This window comes from Anabrus simplex, chromosome 5 (genome assembly GCF_040414725.1).
Source record: "Anabrus simplex isolate iqAnaSimp1 chromosome 5, ASM4041472v1, whole genome shotgun sequence".
In the NCBI taxonomy this organism is placed as follows: domain Eukaryota; kingdom Metazoa; phylum Arthropoda; class Insecta; order Orthoptera; family Tettigoniidae; genus Anabrus; species Anabrus simplex.
The window spans coordinates 189,031,453-189,048,926 of record NC_090269.1 but is presented as its reverse complement, the minus strand read 5'-3'; the positions used below and the strand labels follow the sequence as shown (position 1 = coordinate 189,048,926).

The 17,474-nt window shown below is 36.4% G+C and overlaps 1 protein-coding gene across 2 annotated transcripts in view; it reads right to left on the bottom strand.

Moving 5' to 3' along the window:
• Positions 1 to 611: 611 nt before the first annotated feature.
• atos (atossa) overlaps positions 612 to 17,474 on the bottom strand; it is a 108,979-nt gene continuing 92,116 nt past the window's right edge. For both annotated transcript variants that reach the window (XM_067147228.2, XM_067147227.2), the window contains exon 14: positions 612 to 8,196. In XM_067147228.2, coding sequence (XP_067003329.2) covers positions 8,028 to 8,196 — 169 coding nt within the window. In that variant the 3' untranslated portion in view covers positions 612 to 8,027. The remainder of the gene's footprint in view (positions 8,197 to 17,474) is intronic.

Genomic DNA, 17,474 nt, shown 5'->3' with positions numbered 1-17,474 from the left:
CGCTTATCAGTCACTGAAGGGGAATCTTCAGCGAAAACACCTCTGGCCTGGTCTGCATCACAAGAAGCTATCCTGTTGACAACATTTGCGAGGTATGTGTACATCCTACCTACAGATATAAATAAATTATACACGGCTATTCAGCTAAGATGTCCACCTCAACTAACTCGTGAACTGTTTACACTTTCGTTAATGGTATTAAAGGGCTCACAGTAAACATGCAGTTCTTTTCCAGGCTTTTGACACATTTTCAGCACACACGTTTCCATATGAGAACGTTTACACAATAACTGTTGAGGATATAGTATCAAGTTTATGCTCATAATTACTGGGAGTCTTGAGGGAGAGCATTGCCAATCACTAAGTAGAAATATTAGAAAGTGTGCAGAAAAGTTTTCCATGACAGTATCTTTCCTCCCTTTTGTTGAAAATGTTTTTTACAGAGTTTATAGGTTGTCCGTTCTATTAAAGTACAAGAATTTGGATCCCCCTCAAAAATGATTGAAACAGACTGCTGGTTGTTCCCCTTAAATACTACTAGAAAAATGTTTTGCAAACTTTTGGGGAGAGGAAGTGAAATAGGAGTGAAGTAGTAAAAATTATAGTTAAAACACACTATTTTTATTGTGTATAATATAAAGAAGAATTCAAATATCCATCTAAAGTCTAATAAAATCATTTTAAACTACATTTATTAATACAATATATTTCATAATAAATAAACTTCAAGTTATCTCTCTCATGAACATTAATAATTATTTATTATATATATAGATATATATATTTTTATATATTTGTTTTCACATTTTAATATAATAAAAAATTGGGATCTCCATCAATCATGTAATTTACGTTATGTTAAGAAAGACTACAAAAGTAACACTGTTTCAAGGAGTGTTGTAGTTATCCATTTGAACAAAGAGTTTGGTTCACTGCAAGTTACTGAAATAATTATCATTTATAAAGTTACGAAATACTTTATATCTACAAGACATTCGTACTTTTCGTCCCCTTTAACCAGACACACAGAGGAGAGAGCACCTCGGTTAATATTGGTACATTCAGTAAGCAATAGAGATTTAAGCTGACGCTCAAAATGTGAACTGATGACTAATGGCAGCAGGGAGGGGGAATTAAAAATAATTCTGGTTTTAAGGGGCCTAATTTACAGTGGTCCTTAGAAGAGTAACAGACACAACCAGGTTATTTTTAGCCTTCGTCTGCAGCCAAGCCATGGTTAGGATAGTTGCTCTGTCGATGAACAAACTCCCACACTACTTTGATCAATAATAGCATTCACACAATATTTTAATGTCAGAATGGGCAATAACCAATGTTATTGGAATTTTTCGGAGTAGTGGATATATGCAGGCATACATTCTTGAAAAGTTAAATTAAATTTGCATACATTTGCAACTAACTACCTCTGGTTCTGTAATATTTTCATAAATTTCCTGTATAGTATGTAGTTTTTTTTCATACAGACTAACATTTACAGTTCCCCACATATAACATCTGTTATGGTCATTTAAAAAAATCCCAAATAATGAACATAGCTGCACAATCTTGAATAACTCTTCAAAACGTTTAGTATTTAAATGTGATATCCCTCAGAATATCCCTATATTGTTCCTGCAGCTCACCTTAGGCCATATTTGACTTCACGCCGTGTAACTAATGTGTTTTAATCAGGGATTTTATGTGCTCCAATGCCTCTAATTCTGTGAAATAACCTTGTTTAAGAAAATTTTAAATTATGGATTGACATACCATTAGTAATTTTCTGCAAAATCTAATTACAGAAAAATCAATTCCATCATTTCACAGTTCTAATTCTTGAACTTTGGACACCTGCATCACTTAAGTTTATTGCTTTATATGCCGAGTTTTTATACATCTGCTTCCAGTACAAAACAATTTAGAGATTTCTCTGGAGAACTTCCTAATATTTCTCCAATTTGAAGATTTTCTTTGATAGGACAGTTTTGCTGAGGAATTCTATTTATTTCAATTTACTGCATACTGCAATAACAGCAGAGCACATTCTGTGTATAACATGACAAGAAGTTTGTGTAGGAAGGTGTGCATGCAATTTTCCTTTAAGAAATTGCAGTAGTTAGTCAGGTAGGTCTACATGAAGTATAGTCTTTGTTTTTAGGGTTAGAAAATCCCTTGCTCTAATAACAGCAGGTGGTTATGGAGAAGAATGGAAAGTACACCCTAGGTAGATAGGGAAATAATTGGAGGGGAAAAAAAAAAAAAAATTAAATACCATACCTACAAAGAAAAGGAACTGGCTTGGGCACTGGCTGCAAAGAGGTTTGCTGATGTATGCCTTTCAAGGATTAGTATAATTATAGGAGTGGAAGAGGACTTAAAAAGATATCAGTTGGACATTGTCAAGAGAACAGCTGAATATAGGAATGCACGGAGAGATGTGTGAAGACCTGCGTAAGAGCAGAACGCTTTGTATTTATAGCAGCAGCAAACTGACTAATGTATAGTTTATCCCTATTCTATCAGGAACAAGACCATGCTTTTAATCTACACTAAAATTGCTCTAAAGATCCAAGATTCTAGGCATGTTACAATGAGGTTCCTAAAACTTTATTCCATATTCCAGCACTCCACAAAACGTAATACTTTATGCTTGTTTACAGGGGCCTAACCTGTAGGTCATCAGCACGATTAATACTTAAGATTTATTTTCATTGGATGTCTGAAGTTACCAGCTGTCAGTGGTACAAAAATGCAACTATTCATGCTTCAAATAATTCTACATCTGAATCACAAAACAGCCATTATTTTGACAGTACCATTATTAAATGAAAGGACCTCTACACATTTTTCCGTGTTATTATCTGCTCTCTAACAAACCATTTTGAAAATATATAAAGAAAAAATTAACATCATATTAATAGTATTATTAATACAGTTCACATGACTATTGCTAGCCTAGTACCAGTAGCAGCAATTAAGGGGGGTGAGGGGGGGGGCAGTCACCCTCCCACTTTGTGGGGGAAAATATTACATTTTTATTCCATTTTAGCTGACTGAAACAAGGAATTATAGAAATTTATATTTTAAAAAAAGCAATTTGTACAAACCCTGTTGCCTTATTAGCCAATTCTTTCCTTTATTTTCATTAATTATTAACAAAATTATTAGCGGCAATACGCACAAGATGCCGTTCGTTGCAGCTAACCGATTTCTATAGCGCCACAGAAAATAGTGGAGACTTTGCATATGCTGTGAGGAAGAGTAGCAGCAGTATATTTTTTTGGCAAGGTCATGGACACTTGTCAGTCTGGCAGTCTTTTGTGGCTGTTACTTTCTTAGTGTATAGTCAGATACTAAATGATTTTTAATTGTGTAATCTTGTCGTACTTCTATTTAATTGTTAATTGCTTTCATGGCCCATACTTATAGACATGATAGTGTATAGGCTTTTAGGCTTATGCCGTGTGAAGAAGATAAGGTGAAATTCTTAACGTTTCGCAGAAAACTGTGCTCTGCGTCCTCAGAAGAAATCTTGACCGTCCACGAGAAAGGCTTCTTAAAGAATGACATTTTGAATTTTGGAACGTTATAATAGAAGTGGAAATGGTACGTTCATTCGCCACCAGATGGCCACCAGGACGTGGCACAATGCTAGCGTTCGAAGCGGAAGCTGACTGAACCACCACCAGACTAAGTGGTTCACATATCGTGTTTGGATAACATATGGCAGGTGTAAGACAGACATAAGCCTGGAATGAAACATCTGGCGACGAGGAACATACGAATTTGGAAAACACCGAGATGAAATAACAATAGAGAAGGGACAAAATTTGCTCACAAAACATTTTTAAAAATTTCATTTTGTACTTCTATTTTCAGTTTTCATGTATACCCCCCAGCACCCCCGCGCTATATACTACAAGCCCGGGTACGTTTTGTTTTCGGTACATTTCTTTGCCCCCCTACTTTTAATTCACAATCACCGTTACTGCCTAGTACAGCCCTTGTAAGACAGACTCACCAAAATCTGCACGTTAATGTGGAAAAGGACAATGTTGTGTATGGTGTAAGAGTTTCAGGAATATTAGGGGCAGCACATACAACCGGTCCCTGAGTCAAGAGAATGAAAGGTTTACGATTAAACTCCCTCAACCCTGTCGAGAATCTAACATGGTCTCACTGGACATTAGGTAGGTAACACATGGCAGATCAATTTTACACATGCAGATTTGGACTAATTTATGATGCAAGATCATATGGTAAGAAAAAGTCAAGGTTCAAGAATGTTCTCTTGCACCTAATCACTACAGCTGAGTGGCTCAGACAGTTGAGGCAGTGTCTATAGATTTACTGGCACGTAAAAGAACTCTTGTGGGACAAAATTCTGGCACCTCGGAGTCTCCGAAAACCTTCAAAAGTAATTAGTGGGACGTAAAAACAACAACATTATTATCGATAGGTACAACTTTGAACTAGCATAGTACGGTCCAAACTGCATAGTGCACCTCTTTTAGACTCCCCTCTCCTCTTTGTGTCTAGTATTTTTAATGGCTCTGAATTTTTATATTTTTACTTACCTCAAGAGAAGCTCTATTCCATAAAATTACACCTATAAGGTTTAACCATCTACATGTTACATTTTAAATATTTAATAGAAAAACATGCTACAAATTCGTTTCAAGATGCATAGAACAGGACAATGATATTTCTTATACTACACCAAAGTTACTATATACATACACACACACTCAATTTCATTAAAAATTCAGAAGCCATTCGAAGTAAGTGCTGTACGTTTTCACAAAAACAAACATACTAGAATTTAAACTGAACTGACAATTAGTTCTATACATATCTTACCTTTTATAACTAAAAAATATATTTACAAAATGTAACAGTATACAGCAAGTTTATATGCACATTTAAGTGGTGGTTCTGTAATGAAATTTGAAAAAAATAATTTAAGAACTGAGGAATATGAAAGGGAAAATAAAAAATATGAAGCTGAAGGAGAAGAATCTCATATGGTGTTTAAGCTTTTAGGTGCTGGATTAATGTTTAAATGCAAGCTTGAAAGTATTCTGATTAAAAGGAACAACAACAGAATGCCCTAAGACAGATCTAGAACTATAAAGGCATGTTAACAGAAGAATATAACTACGTTTCCTTATAAAAGAACAGGCTTAATTAAGTGGACAGCTATTTCTAATATCATGGAATATCAGCTTGAATCAGAGAAGCATTCATTATACAGTAATCACTTTTAGAGAGGTTTTTGCAGCAGGATTTAAGATTTTCACATGTTAACATTGAATAGTCTCCAGCAACTCCCCTCTCCAAATTATACTTGAATAATGCTCCTTTCTAATTTTCCTGATTATAAATATGTTTACATTTTCTTTATTGTGTATTACTGTATTCATTATAAGATTGAGCTAAATTTCACAATACCCACCACAATTTTCCTCATTCAGATACTCTCTTAAAATGATTGATGTTCTAACAATAATTGTAGATCTGCATTAAATACCAAAATGATTTTTTTAAAAATAACCACCACAAATGAAAGTCAATTGTTGAAAAAATTTTCTAACAAAAATTTATGCTGCCCGATTAAAATTCGGTAGTTATAGAACAATTTTAGAACCATGACTAACGTGCGACTAAAAGTGGATATTCAACTGTCAGTCATCACGGGTACATGAACGATACGCTGGGAAAATGAACAAAATAAAATAACCTCCAAGTTAATAAAATAAGTAATGGCAACAAGAAAAGCTGTTGGCAGCCTTGAGTAAAAAAGCTCTTTCCCTTCAGATTCATATAAAATAATACATGTATTTTGAAAATTTGATTTAAAGCATGTAGTTAGCACAGACATAGTATTGCAATGATAATATTTCAGGAACCATCATAAAATACTACAACATTTAAAAATAAACCATGCCACAACACAGAACACAGCCATCAATAACTTCACTGGCAAAACTAGGACCATACAAGCCACTTCAGGAAAGAAACCAGAATTTTAATTAGGTTAATACATTGAACATTTCACTTCTGTACAGAAGAATCCAAATTTCTACTTTCTGGTTAAACTAGTGCCATCTTGAGCATACATGGATAATGTAACAATCTACATATCGGACGAGAGTTCAGCAGTAGTAGAAACCAATGTCCCATACTGAAGACTTAAACTAGCAAGGTTTTAAAAAAAGTATCCAATATTACGATATTACATTGCAGTTAATTTAGTTATGTGATGGTACCCATTAACAATGGTGTATCTAAGTTTGTTCTCTTAATTTGTAGCTGTTCCTCTCAATTCTTCAGTTTCTTTGTTTGGCTTTGAGAGTCTGTGCCAGGTCAACTTTAGTTCATAATACACAATTCTTGATGAAGGTCAATTATATGTTAGCAGTAGGAGTCTTATTTTTCCTCTGTTCTCCAGAGTTACTTGGAAAAGCACACTTGTTCTTCTGCAAGTATGGGCATGGATTCCAAATGGTCAGAAGTAAAGAACAATCCTGGAAGTTGCTTAGAAGTAGACCAATAATTTAATTAATGGCTGTCTTCTAACAGTGTCTTTTCTGTCCACTTGTAGTAATTCCAGTTATTTAAAGACCAGATAGGTTGTATCAACCTCAAGTAGATTGTACTAAATGCCAATAATGGTTGGAATTTCATATCTAGACATACATTACCAATTGCTGTCCTGTAGTTGATGTGGAAGACAGAATTAACTGAGGTTAGGATCAAAAGAAACTGAAGATAATTTTAAGCCCATTCCTGTTCCCTTTATGGTACATTCAAGGGATATCAGGTGTTGACAAACTGTTATTTACACATCATATTTTTATGGAAGAACTTCTGTAATGTCTTCTGATTACAATCCCTATCATTCACAAATCATTTAAAGCTGTAACATATTCTGAAAGACCAAACCAAAGTAGGTATGTTAAGAGATAAAATACCAGATTTAACATGATCCAACAGAAAAAAAAAAAAAAAAAAAAAAACTTCCAAAATAAACTGCATCATGAAATACATGTGAAAGTTTAGAATTAATGATAAGTTATAGATTTATACTATAATGTAATAGTCCATAATATGTGAAAATACAATTTGTCAAAATTAGGACAAAACTACAGTGAACTGTTAAATAATTGTGCTTACTTAATGTCATTACCATGTCTGAAGCATTTGGTATTGCAGAGCCTAGAAATAAAAGATATCGGTAAAGCACGAACAGTAAACACAGAAAGCCTGTGTTCTAACTTAGAGCAGGATATTACTCTCAGAATAGAATGACGCACAAATATTCTTCAGTATGAGAGGAAGAAAAGAGAATCAGAATAGATAAGCTCTGAAAAATAAGGTAGGTACACACCATGCTGATGAAGACAAAGTGATGCATTAATCTTGTGTCTCTTCTAGCACTGCACTTGTGCACATTTCAATTTAACCATCAAGCTTCTTTCCCTTTCTATTTTTGCTTTTGCAGTTCAACCATATTGCCTTAACTTTGCTTTTATCTTTTTACATTTATTTTTATTGAAAGTTACAAAGAAAGGTATGGTACTGAAAAAAAAATTAAAAATCATTTTGACAATAAATAATTTGATTGTGGATTTTAAAAAATTCAACTGGTTCAGATAACTTCAGAACTCAGTTTTTCATAACACCAAACAAATCACATTCATTCACATCTCACCCATAAATTCAAATAAGCATAACTTGATATGCAAGATGTGTGGAAGAACAACACAATGTAATTTGGTGCAGTCTTGGTCAATGCCAGTTGGACGGTAGTAAGTGGAGTGAAGTGGAGTCTAGTTCGATAAGTCCAAGCAGCTTTGCTTGGTTAGCTTAGCTGTGCACTGCAACTGTGACTGTGACTTCTCTACAATCCTGTTACTTTTGGATTCCTTCAATATTTGTACACAAACACTGATATTGTACTATAGTGGCACGATTATTCTCTTAAAATACTTGTACTATATTGCTAAACCCTGATGACTGTGCCTCTATTTACGGGGCGAGAATTTAGGATTGGTTGGACCATGGGTGAAAGATCGCAGTTCGTATGACATGTCCAAACCATGAGCTGTTGCCGTGTCGAAATCAGACTTGCGGAAGATTATCATTCGAATGTCTGTATGCAGGAAGATACGGCCTGACTTTGAGCTTAAGAATCTGGAAAAAGAAAACAGATGTTAAAATGATTAAAGAATATTTTAATTTTATATTACAATGCAAAGATATTTACTTTATATTAATAAATATTCTAATAAAAGTAATTTACCTACAAAGAAACATTTCCAACTCTATATTTTAGAGATCTTGTTTTGAAAAAATATATATCATCTGCAATTCAAAGGAAGAGTCCTTACAGCAGAGCTCTGGAAACTATGCTGAAGTTCTAAAAATTTAAAGTTCATTATCACATCAAACTTTATCCCGCTATTTAATGTGCAAGGAGCGTGAAGCAACAAGGTCCTCCATTTTCCAATGTGGACGCCTATTTGTTGCTTCAGTTCTTCCTAATTTTGCTGTTAACCACTCAACGTGGAGTGCCTACACTGCACACAGGCTCCCAGACGCTCTCTGTTGCGGAGTGACGTACACTGCAGCTTCTGATTTGTGCTTCTATCGAGCGAATATTTCTTGGACTATTACAAATGTAGTAAGATATATCTGTAGATGAAGCATCAATCTTTCATTTGATGCATGTATCTATCGAGTATTTATCGATGACGTATGATATATCACGTCTGAAAAACCAACAAGTTCTGTTGTTGACATCATGGCTGCTAAAAGTTTTCTTGTGATTACCAATTCGAAAATTAACGATGTTTTACCGAATGATGACACGGAAAGTTTAGTTTCGTGAAAGTAGTGATCATGACATTGATGTTGCTTTTGATACACGGGAAAATATCGGCCGTAATGTTATTGATGGTGGGTTTGTGTGAGAAGGCATAGATAATTACAGAAGGCGTTCGTAAAGATGATAGTATTGACGGATATTTATGCTCAACATCGCGTGCGGTCACACGGTATGATATTTCTGTTCTGATCAAGGGTAAATGAATGTGTACCGGTTACTGTGGAGGAAATTTATGTAGTTTTTGCATGTGTATGTTAATGAGCATACTACAGAAACCTGTATTGAGACATTTCCCTAAATACCCACGTTCTAGCTGCTTCTATATTTGGTTCAACCATAATTTGGGCCTATTTGAAAGCTCAGAAGAATCCTCCACTTCATTGACCTTAGATAATTCTAATAAATTATACTTTTTGTGTTTATGCACTAATAACCTACTGACCATTTTGGTAAAATTCATTGAACTGCTTGTCATTTACACCGAATTAACTAAGAGCCTGCACTCATAGCATGCTTGCTGCTATACTCCTCCCACAGCACAGGGTATCCAGGCAGTGAAAGTCGTCCCATGCTGAGAGGTTAATTCACATTTAATACCTTCAGTTGGTTTTTAATGAAAGTTTAAATTATTCTGTTAATGTCAACTTTACATAATTATTTGCAAGTGTAAAAACCAATGTATGACAGTATAAAATGCTAATAAGCTGATGAAGAGAATCCACAATCACTGAGAAAGCCCTTAACTGTGATGAAACTTAATAAGAATGTATTGCAGCCAAAAGGCCACAGAAAGATAACATCTACAGAACACTATTACATCTTACTATAATGTGTTAATGACATTGTTCTTTTTGTACACATTGTTAGGTGATATCTGTCACATTCTTGATTACATAGCTCACATACACAATTTTCGCTGGGATTGCGAAACAATTTGGTAGTGCATATTTTATGACGAAAGCTGTGAATGGTGTATCGGGTCACGACGTGTCACTTCCTAATATTCCTTCATCCAGTTTCTTAACATGGCGCTTGTAGTGTAGAAGTCTATGTCTATTTATTTACTCTTAGCCACTCTTCTCTCTAGATGTTTTGCATATTGTTCAGTAGATGGCAGGAACAATATGGTTCCTCAGGTCCTCAACATAAAAGGTCTCCTTGGTTATTATATAAACCATTCTAAAAGGTGCTGATTTTCCCACTCAGTGCTTTCTTAAGGAAGCGTGCTTTGACACCTTCTATTTCTTCAAAATTCCTAAGTTTAAGACACTCCCAGATAAGTTCTAATCCAACAGAACTAAAAAGTCTCATAGCTGTAGCTAAGGACAGAGCTGGAAGGTTCTTTATGGCTGGAATTGCTCCTGTAGCTGCTGCAGTTTTTTCCTGAATATGGTACTTAAATGACATTGTAATGGTTTGCAGGGTAATTCCAAGATACCTAAAGTGGTTGACGATTTTGAACGGTTCTCCATTGCAAGCAAGAGAATCTCTACCTGAGATTGTTCCTCCCCTTTGAAATGTCATTTGGATCTATAATATCGACTGGATGATTAACTGTAGTTTCCCCAGAAATCAGCAGTCATACACTAGTGGAAATGAATTTAAGAACACCCTACAGGAATTTGCATCTCTGTTCCAAAGTTGGTCCAAAAGAAGGTGATAGTAATTGTACTGGAAGGTACACCCGCCCCGTTCATTTAAATGAACCGCCTTGGAGAATGCCATGTTCAATATAAAACTTGCAACAACTTGTGCAAGGAATTTAAACTATTGTCAACAGATGTCTCTACTAAAAACTTATGTTATGCCCTCTAGTGTGAAGAGGGACTACTAAGATTGCAAAGTAATTTGTTATTTTAAGGTTTACTAAACTGAACTGTTTATTCCTTGTTTTCAGTACGTTAAAGTTCACAACACTTCTTCCTCTGTCCACCAACTTCAAATATTGACCAACAGGAAATTTTGCATATGTATTTTTCCACCAATGAAATGGCGTATGGCTTTTAGTGCCGGGAGTGTCCGAGGACATGTTCGGCTCGCCAGGTGCAAGTCTTTCGATTTGACACCCGTAGGTGACCTGCGCGTCGTGATGAGGATGAAATGATGATGAAGACGACACATACACCCAGCCCCAGTGCCAGTGAAATTAACCAATTATGGTTAAAATTCCCGACCCTGCCGGGAATCGAACCCAGGACTCCTGTGACCAAAGGCCAGCACGCTAACCATTTAGCCATGGAGCCGGACACTTTCCACCAATAACATACATCTTGTACCTATTTCATTACCCATTGAAAATTGGGGGTGTGTCGGGCCTTAGCCCAGAGTTTTCTGGATCTTTCCTCTCTGGTATAAAAGCTGGCACATTTTTCGACCAGGTTGGCTTATTCATCGCGTCAGTCAAGTGTGCGGTTGTGAGGGGAGGCGGGGGTTGCCGCTTTCATCATTGAGATGTTCATCAGATCAAGGTAATGGCAGTCCTGGCTTAAGTAAGAGTTTTTGACAGCTAGCTTGAGGGAAAGGTTCCAAAACTTAATAATGTAACTTCAATTTCATAAAATGTAAATTTCAATATTCTAATGTAAATTTCAAGCAAGCCTAAGAAACTTAGCCGAAAGTCGGGAATAGAGAGTGTGACACCCTCTCACGTTCCCTATCAACTTGACAAAGGTGACTATGACTTTGTAACCGTTTTCTGTCTGTAGCTTTTGTAACTTAAATTTTCTCCATCTAGTCACCTCAGTAGTATAGGATTAGCCTCTGTAACTTTGGGCCAGAAGCCCAAATAGGGTTTTAATCTTTTAATTGCAAATTTCAAGGAGTGCAAAGTGTCTGCCTCCACATCGTTTTGATTTTTGGGCCAGTAACTTGACCTGTTATTTTTTTTCTTCACAAAGGCCCGGTAGATTCTATTTCATTTTGTGTAAACATGTTAGAGAGTTGGCCATGTAAGCCAGTAAATACTGCTGGAATTGTAAAATGTAGGTTGTGCCTTTGATAGGCCTGGACATTTTATTGAAAATGCACATTTATAGAGCAATTAATGTTAATGTTGAAGGATGCCTTTGGAAGTCTGTAATGGTGTAATGTGTGGAGAATGGTCTCCCAGACTCCTAGATAATTTTGTGGAGCAAAAGGTGTTCTTGAAACACTGTATATTTTGAATACTCTGTAAAAGAAATTGGAAGGTTGTCTCCTTGACTCCTTTTGAAAGGAGCCTCAGTGCTCACTGGAGAATGTATAATTAGTGAGTTTCAAGCTCAAGGTTGTGGTCATTCGATTCTCTAAAATTGTTACCGAAGCTTATTCTTTTGTACCTGAATTTTGTAGTCTTATTTCTGAAAAAAAGAAAAGAGAAAAGATAGCTGAGGAAGAAATATAACCATAATTTTAAAGCCTTAAATAATCTTTTGATTGTCCTATCTTGACCCATTTATGCCCGCACCTTTTCACCTCTGTAAACCACAGAAACCCTGCATCAGTAATAATCAAAACATTGAGCCCATGAACATACAGAATATTTAATATAAAGTGACAGAAACACATGCATCCTAATAATGAGCATAACTACCCTGAGTGGCCATCCAAGCAGCTAATCTGGCAGATAACATGTTGTACAAATGCTGAAGGTTTGTTTGGCATAGCTCGGCTATGGTCACCGCCAGGGTCAGGCATCTTTCCATCATGCCTCCCCACATGCTCAATGGAGCAGACATCTGATGGTCTAGTAGGCTCGGGTAAGAGGCATACTGTGCGTGCGTGCATGTGTGTGTGTGATCATAAGATGTTGCCCTTTCAGTATAGGGAAAGATGTTAACACTATAACCAGAGGTAAAAATGGAAGGGGTCTGATATTTTGAAAAATGAATATATCGGCCAAAGAAAGGCAAGGGCCATGAAGGGTGTGAAAAAAAAAAAACCTCCCTAGCCCTCGCAATCTAGTAGCGTTGGAGTCTGAAAAGGTCAAGAGTGTCCAGAAAGGATTCGAGAACAGGATGGAAGACATCACTGATGACTAAGCACTTAATTATTGAATGAATACCAAAGGTGATTGGGAAGTGTAGCTTACTTCCCCTGCCTGTTATAAGAGGAGACTTAAAGGGGCCTCAGAACTTTGAAGCATGGGTTGGCGACTGCAGGGCCTTTACCCAAGTCCTGACATTGCTTCCACTTAATCATGCCAGGCTCCTCACTTTCATCTATTCTATCCAACCTCCCTTGATCAACTCTTGTTCTTTTCAGACTCCAACGCTATTAGATTGAGAGGGCTAAGGAGTCTCAATTTCATGCCCTTCGTGGCCCTTGTCTTTCTTTGGCCAATATATTCATTTTTCAAAATATCAGACCTCTTCCACTTTTTCCTCTGATTAGTGTTAACACCTTAAGCGGGGAACTCATTTTCTTTGAATTCACCCACGTGGGGAACAGTAAAGTACCTTGGAGTAGTTTGTGGTGAATTATAACTCTTATTTAGGCTCAAGGTAGCATAAAAATGATTGATGTGCAATGCCTTTAAAAGTGTGACAAGTGGTGCAATTTTAATTTTCTAATATGCGAGAACAAAAACTGCATATCTTGTTATTCGAATAACATTGCCAGGCTGAGTGGCTCGGATGGTTGAGGCACTGACCTGACCCCAACCTGGCAGGTTCGATCCTGGCTCACTCCGGTGGTATTTGAAGGTGGTCAAATAAGTCAGCCTTGTGTCTAACTTTACTGGCACATACCGTAACTCCTGCAGGACAAACATCTTGCACCTCAGCATCACCGAAAATGATAAATGTAGTTAGTGGTATGTAAAGCCAATAAGATTATTATTCAAATAACATTTTATTCTCACTTTATAATCATGTTTTCTTTTTTTGCAGTTTATAAAGTATCTCAGGAAAAAGTGGTCAAGATAGTTAACGATATGTTATTGACAAAGGGTGCAGACATGGAAACTAAGATCAGCCACAGTGACAAAACCTACCGACGACTATTTCCGCATTATTAAAATAGCGTAAGTAAAGAAAAATGAGGAATAAGGGATCTAAAAATGACTCTGTATTCATAGAACATTATAGGATACCAAAAACACACAATGTAGACCAAATAAACACCCTGAGGATAATTCTGGAGCAGTGTGCTGAGTGGTCATCTCTCCTCTATGCAGTGTTCATCGACTTCGAAAAAGCTTTTGATTTGATCAACAGAGAAGCTATATGGAAGGAAGTGAAGCGGTATGGAGTGCCATCACAAATTACCAACCTCATTCAGGAAACGTACCTTGATTATACCTGCAGAGTCATTCATGAGGGCTGTGTATCTGAGCCTATATCTGTACGTTCAGGAGTACGTCAAGGTTGTATCCTCTCGCCAACCATGTTCCTGGTGGTGATTGATGCGGTAATGCGGAATGTAACTCGAATTGTGAAACGTGGTATCCAGTGGGGATTGGCTAATAGGTTAGAAGACCTAGACTTCGCTGACGATGTGTGCCTCCTCTCTGAGGCACATGGTGAAATGCAATCAAAAATTGAAGACTTGGTAAAAGAAGGAAAAAAGGTGGGACTAACAATCAACAAAAAGAAAACCAAGGCCCTAAGGATGAACACCAACAAATTAGACCCATTTGTCTTCAGTGATGAAACTATAGAGGATGTGGATAGTTTCACCTACTTGAACAGTGTAGTTACCAAAGATGGAGGAGCAGTACAGGATGTTTCTCAACGTATACAAAAAGCAAATGGTGCCTTTGTTTGGCTCTATCCTGTATGGAAGAATAACAAAATATCTATCAGGACCAAATTTCGCATTTTCCGAAGTAATGTCAAGGCTGTTCTACTATATGGGTCCGAGATCTGGAAAGTGACTAAAGTGATTACCTCCAAGTTGCAGACCTTTGTCAACCGCTGTTTAAGGAAGATTCTAAACATCTACTGGCCGGAAGTAATCTCCAGTCATGAACTATGGAGGAGGATGGGTGAAACCGAGATGACCATACAGATAAAGCAGTGGAAATGGAAATGGATAGGGCATACGTTGAGGAAAGGGAATGAAGCCATTGAGAGAGAGACACTGGATTGGGACCCACAGGGTAAAAGGAAAGGAAGGCCCAAACAAACGTGGCAAAGATCTGTACACATGGAGGCAATGGAAGAAGGCAAGACCTGGAGAGGCTTTGTTGATGCCCTATGTTCCACAAGGAACAACACGAATTAAGTCAAGTAAGTCAAAAACACACAAGGACTGCCACATTTCCTATTACCTAATAGGTGACCTCAGAGCAAGATCACAAAATTTTAGCCATCCTACAGAATACATCATTTGATATATTGTGGACTGTATCATAATAGAATAAACGTTGATAATGAAAATAATTTAAGATAATGAAAACTGATACACTGACAAGGCATTCAAATGAGAATTTTGATTTTCAAAGCTTCACTCATATACAAATGTAAAAGATCCACCAATTCAATACACTTAATTTAATAAGCTTCACTCACCGAAACAGGCTCCTCCAGCTAAAATATCCCAGGACTTCAGTGCCTTAGCACTCCAAAAGTTTATTCTTGTTATAGCCTATGTTCACTTCACACTTTAATATTTTTTAAACACTATTTACACCATGTGAACTTCAAATAAAATAATAAACGAGTCATTCCACATTTTCAATACAAATTAAATATTGTTTATTAAATAAACATTTAATGTGACTAGTTTCGACCTATTTAAAAAGGTCATCTTCAGCCATATCGCGTATAAAATAAAGTATCTGAAACACAGTTGTTTTAAAGATGGTCTTAAAACATATAAGTTTGACACTATGAAAAATTGTTTATAGAATTTCGTGAAAACACATTTGTTGTAAGAAATTAGTTCACTACGTTCTTGATTACTATGAAGAATATTTTAAGACTTCTTCTTGTATATTCCTACAGCTATGTGAACTCGTTTCTTACAACAAATGTGTTTCCAGGAAATTCTATAAATAATTTTTCATAGTCTCAAACTTACATGTTTTAAGACCATCTTTAAAACAACTGTGTGTTCAAATACTTTATTCTACATGCGATATGGCTGAAGATGACCTTTTAATAGGTCAAAACTAGTCCCATTAAATGTTTATTTAATAAGCAATATTTAATTTGTATTGAAAAGGAGGAATAACTCACTTATTTTTCTTTGGTTTAATCAAAGTTCAATACTGACCCACAAAATGAAAATTTCTCTATATGTGAACTTCAGTCTTTACTACTTTGTCCTGAAACAGTATGGTAGATTCTGAAACATGGGCTGGGCACAGATATTGCAGCAATACTGATTTTTTCATCTCTTTTCGAAACACAGGCCACCCACCTCTTGCTGGCGTGCTTTCTGGTATTTTGGAGAATTTTGGTCTGGAAAATGCCTTCCTGAGAACTGCCCTGTCAGGTCAGGTGGTAATGGTCTAATCTCTCTGACTGGCATAGCTTTACTGAGAACTCTGTACAATATGCAGTCGAAACTGCAAGTGATTGAATTTCCCCACCCTGCTTACATTATAAAACAAATGACTTGAACACAGTGATGTCCAATAAGTGGCAAAAAATCTTGTGATGGTATTGTTTCCTGGTGATACTGTAGGTTACCAAGTACTGGTCGGATAAATCAGCTCCCGCAAATCATTGTTAAATTTGATGCACACTACCAGCTTTTTCTTTGTTTCGCCTTTCCTTGTCCCATACCATTGGCATTTCTGCAACACGATTGCTGCTCAACATGTACACTTCCCTCTTCTTCTCCATTTTAGAGCCACGAGTTTGTTCCTGGAAGAAAATACCACCTCAACTTTCTTCAGTTTCTTTCCCATGATATCCGTAGGAAATCCTTTCCTGTTAGGACATACGTTCCAATAGTATCAATGTCCAGATTACTCAATAGATCAAAGAGTTCTGGGGTACTGTAACCATTGTCCAGAGCAATAAGATATCCCTTATTCAAATGGTCTTTAGCTAATGTGAACACAATTTTAGATGGTTTAGTGAACCGAGATGTCCTTTCCACAAACCTCCTCTAACAGATGTTCCACACATACTCCGTGCTTGGCTTGCACAGCTAGAAGACTCCATTCCAAAACGGGATCTCTTCTTCGGAATGAATACTTTCCAACCTAAGCGACCCTTCCACAGTAGTAGATATATGACCATCTGGAATGTTAACAGTTTTTAAATTTATATAATAGTTTGTCGAAAACGGGTTTCACTTTGTAAACTTCAGAAAGAGAAAGAACCTTTTTCTGGACATCATTAAAAAAAAAATACTGGTGTAGCCAACAAACGATTCCTTGAAAATGATCAGTTTAGGTTTATGAATTATTCCCTGCAAGAGCAGAATTGCTAAGAAGAGCTTTATTTCATTTTTATTTGTAGATACCCAGTCTTTGTCCCTACTTCTTTTCATTTTTGCAGCCTGTGTGAGAGTTGATTTTCTGTTGAGCATTAAAATTAATTTGCTCAGCTATAAGGTCACACAGCTGATTTTTAATGAAATATCTATACATCTCTTCAGGCTCCGTAATGTTCTGCAGTTCACCTCTATTCATATCTGTCCCTTTTGC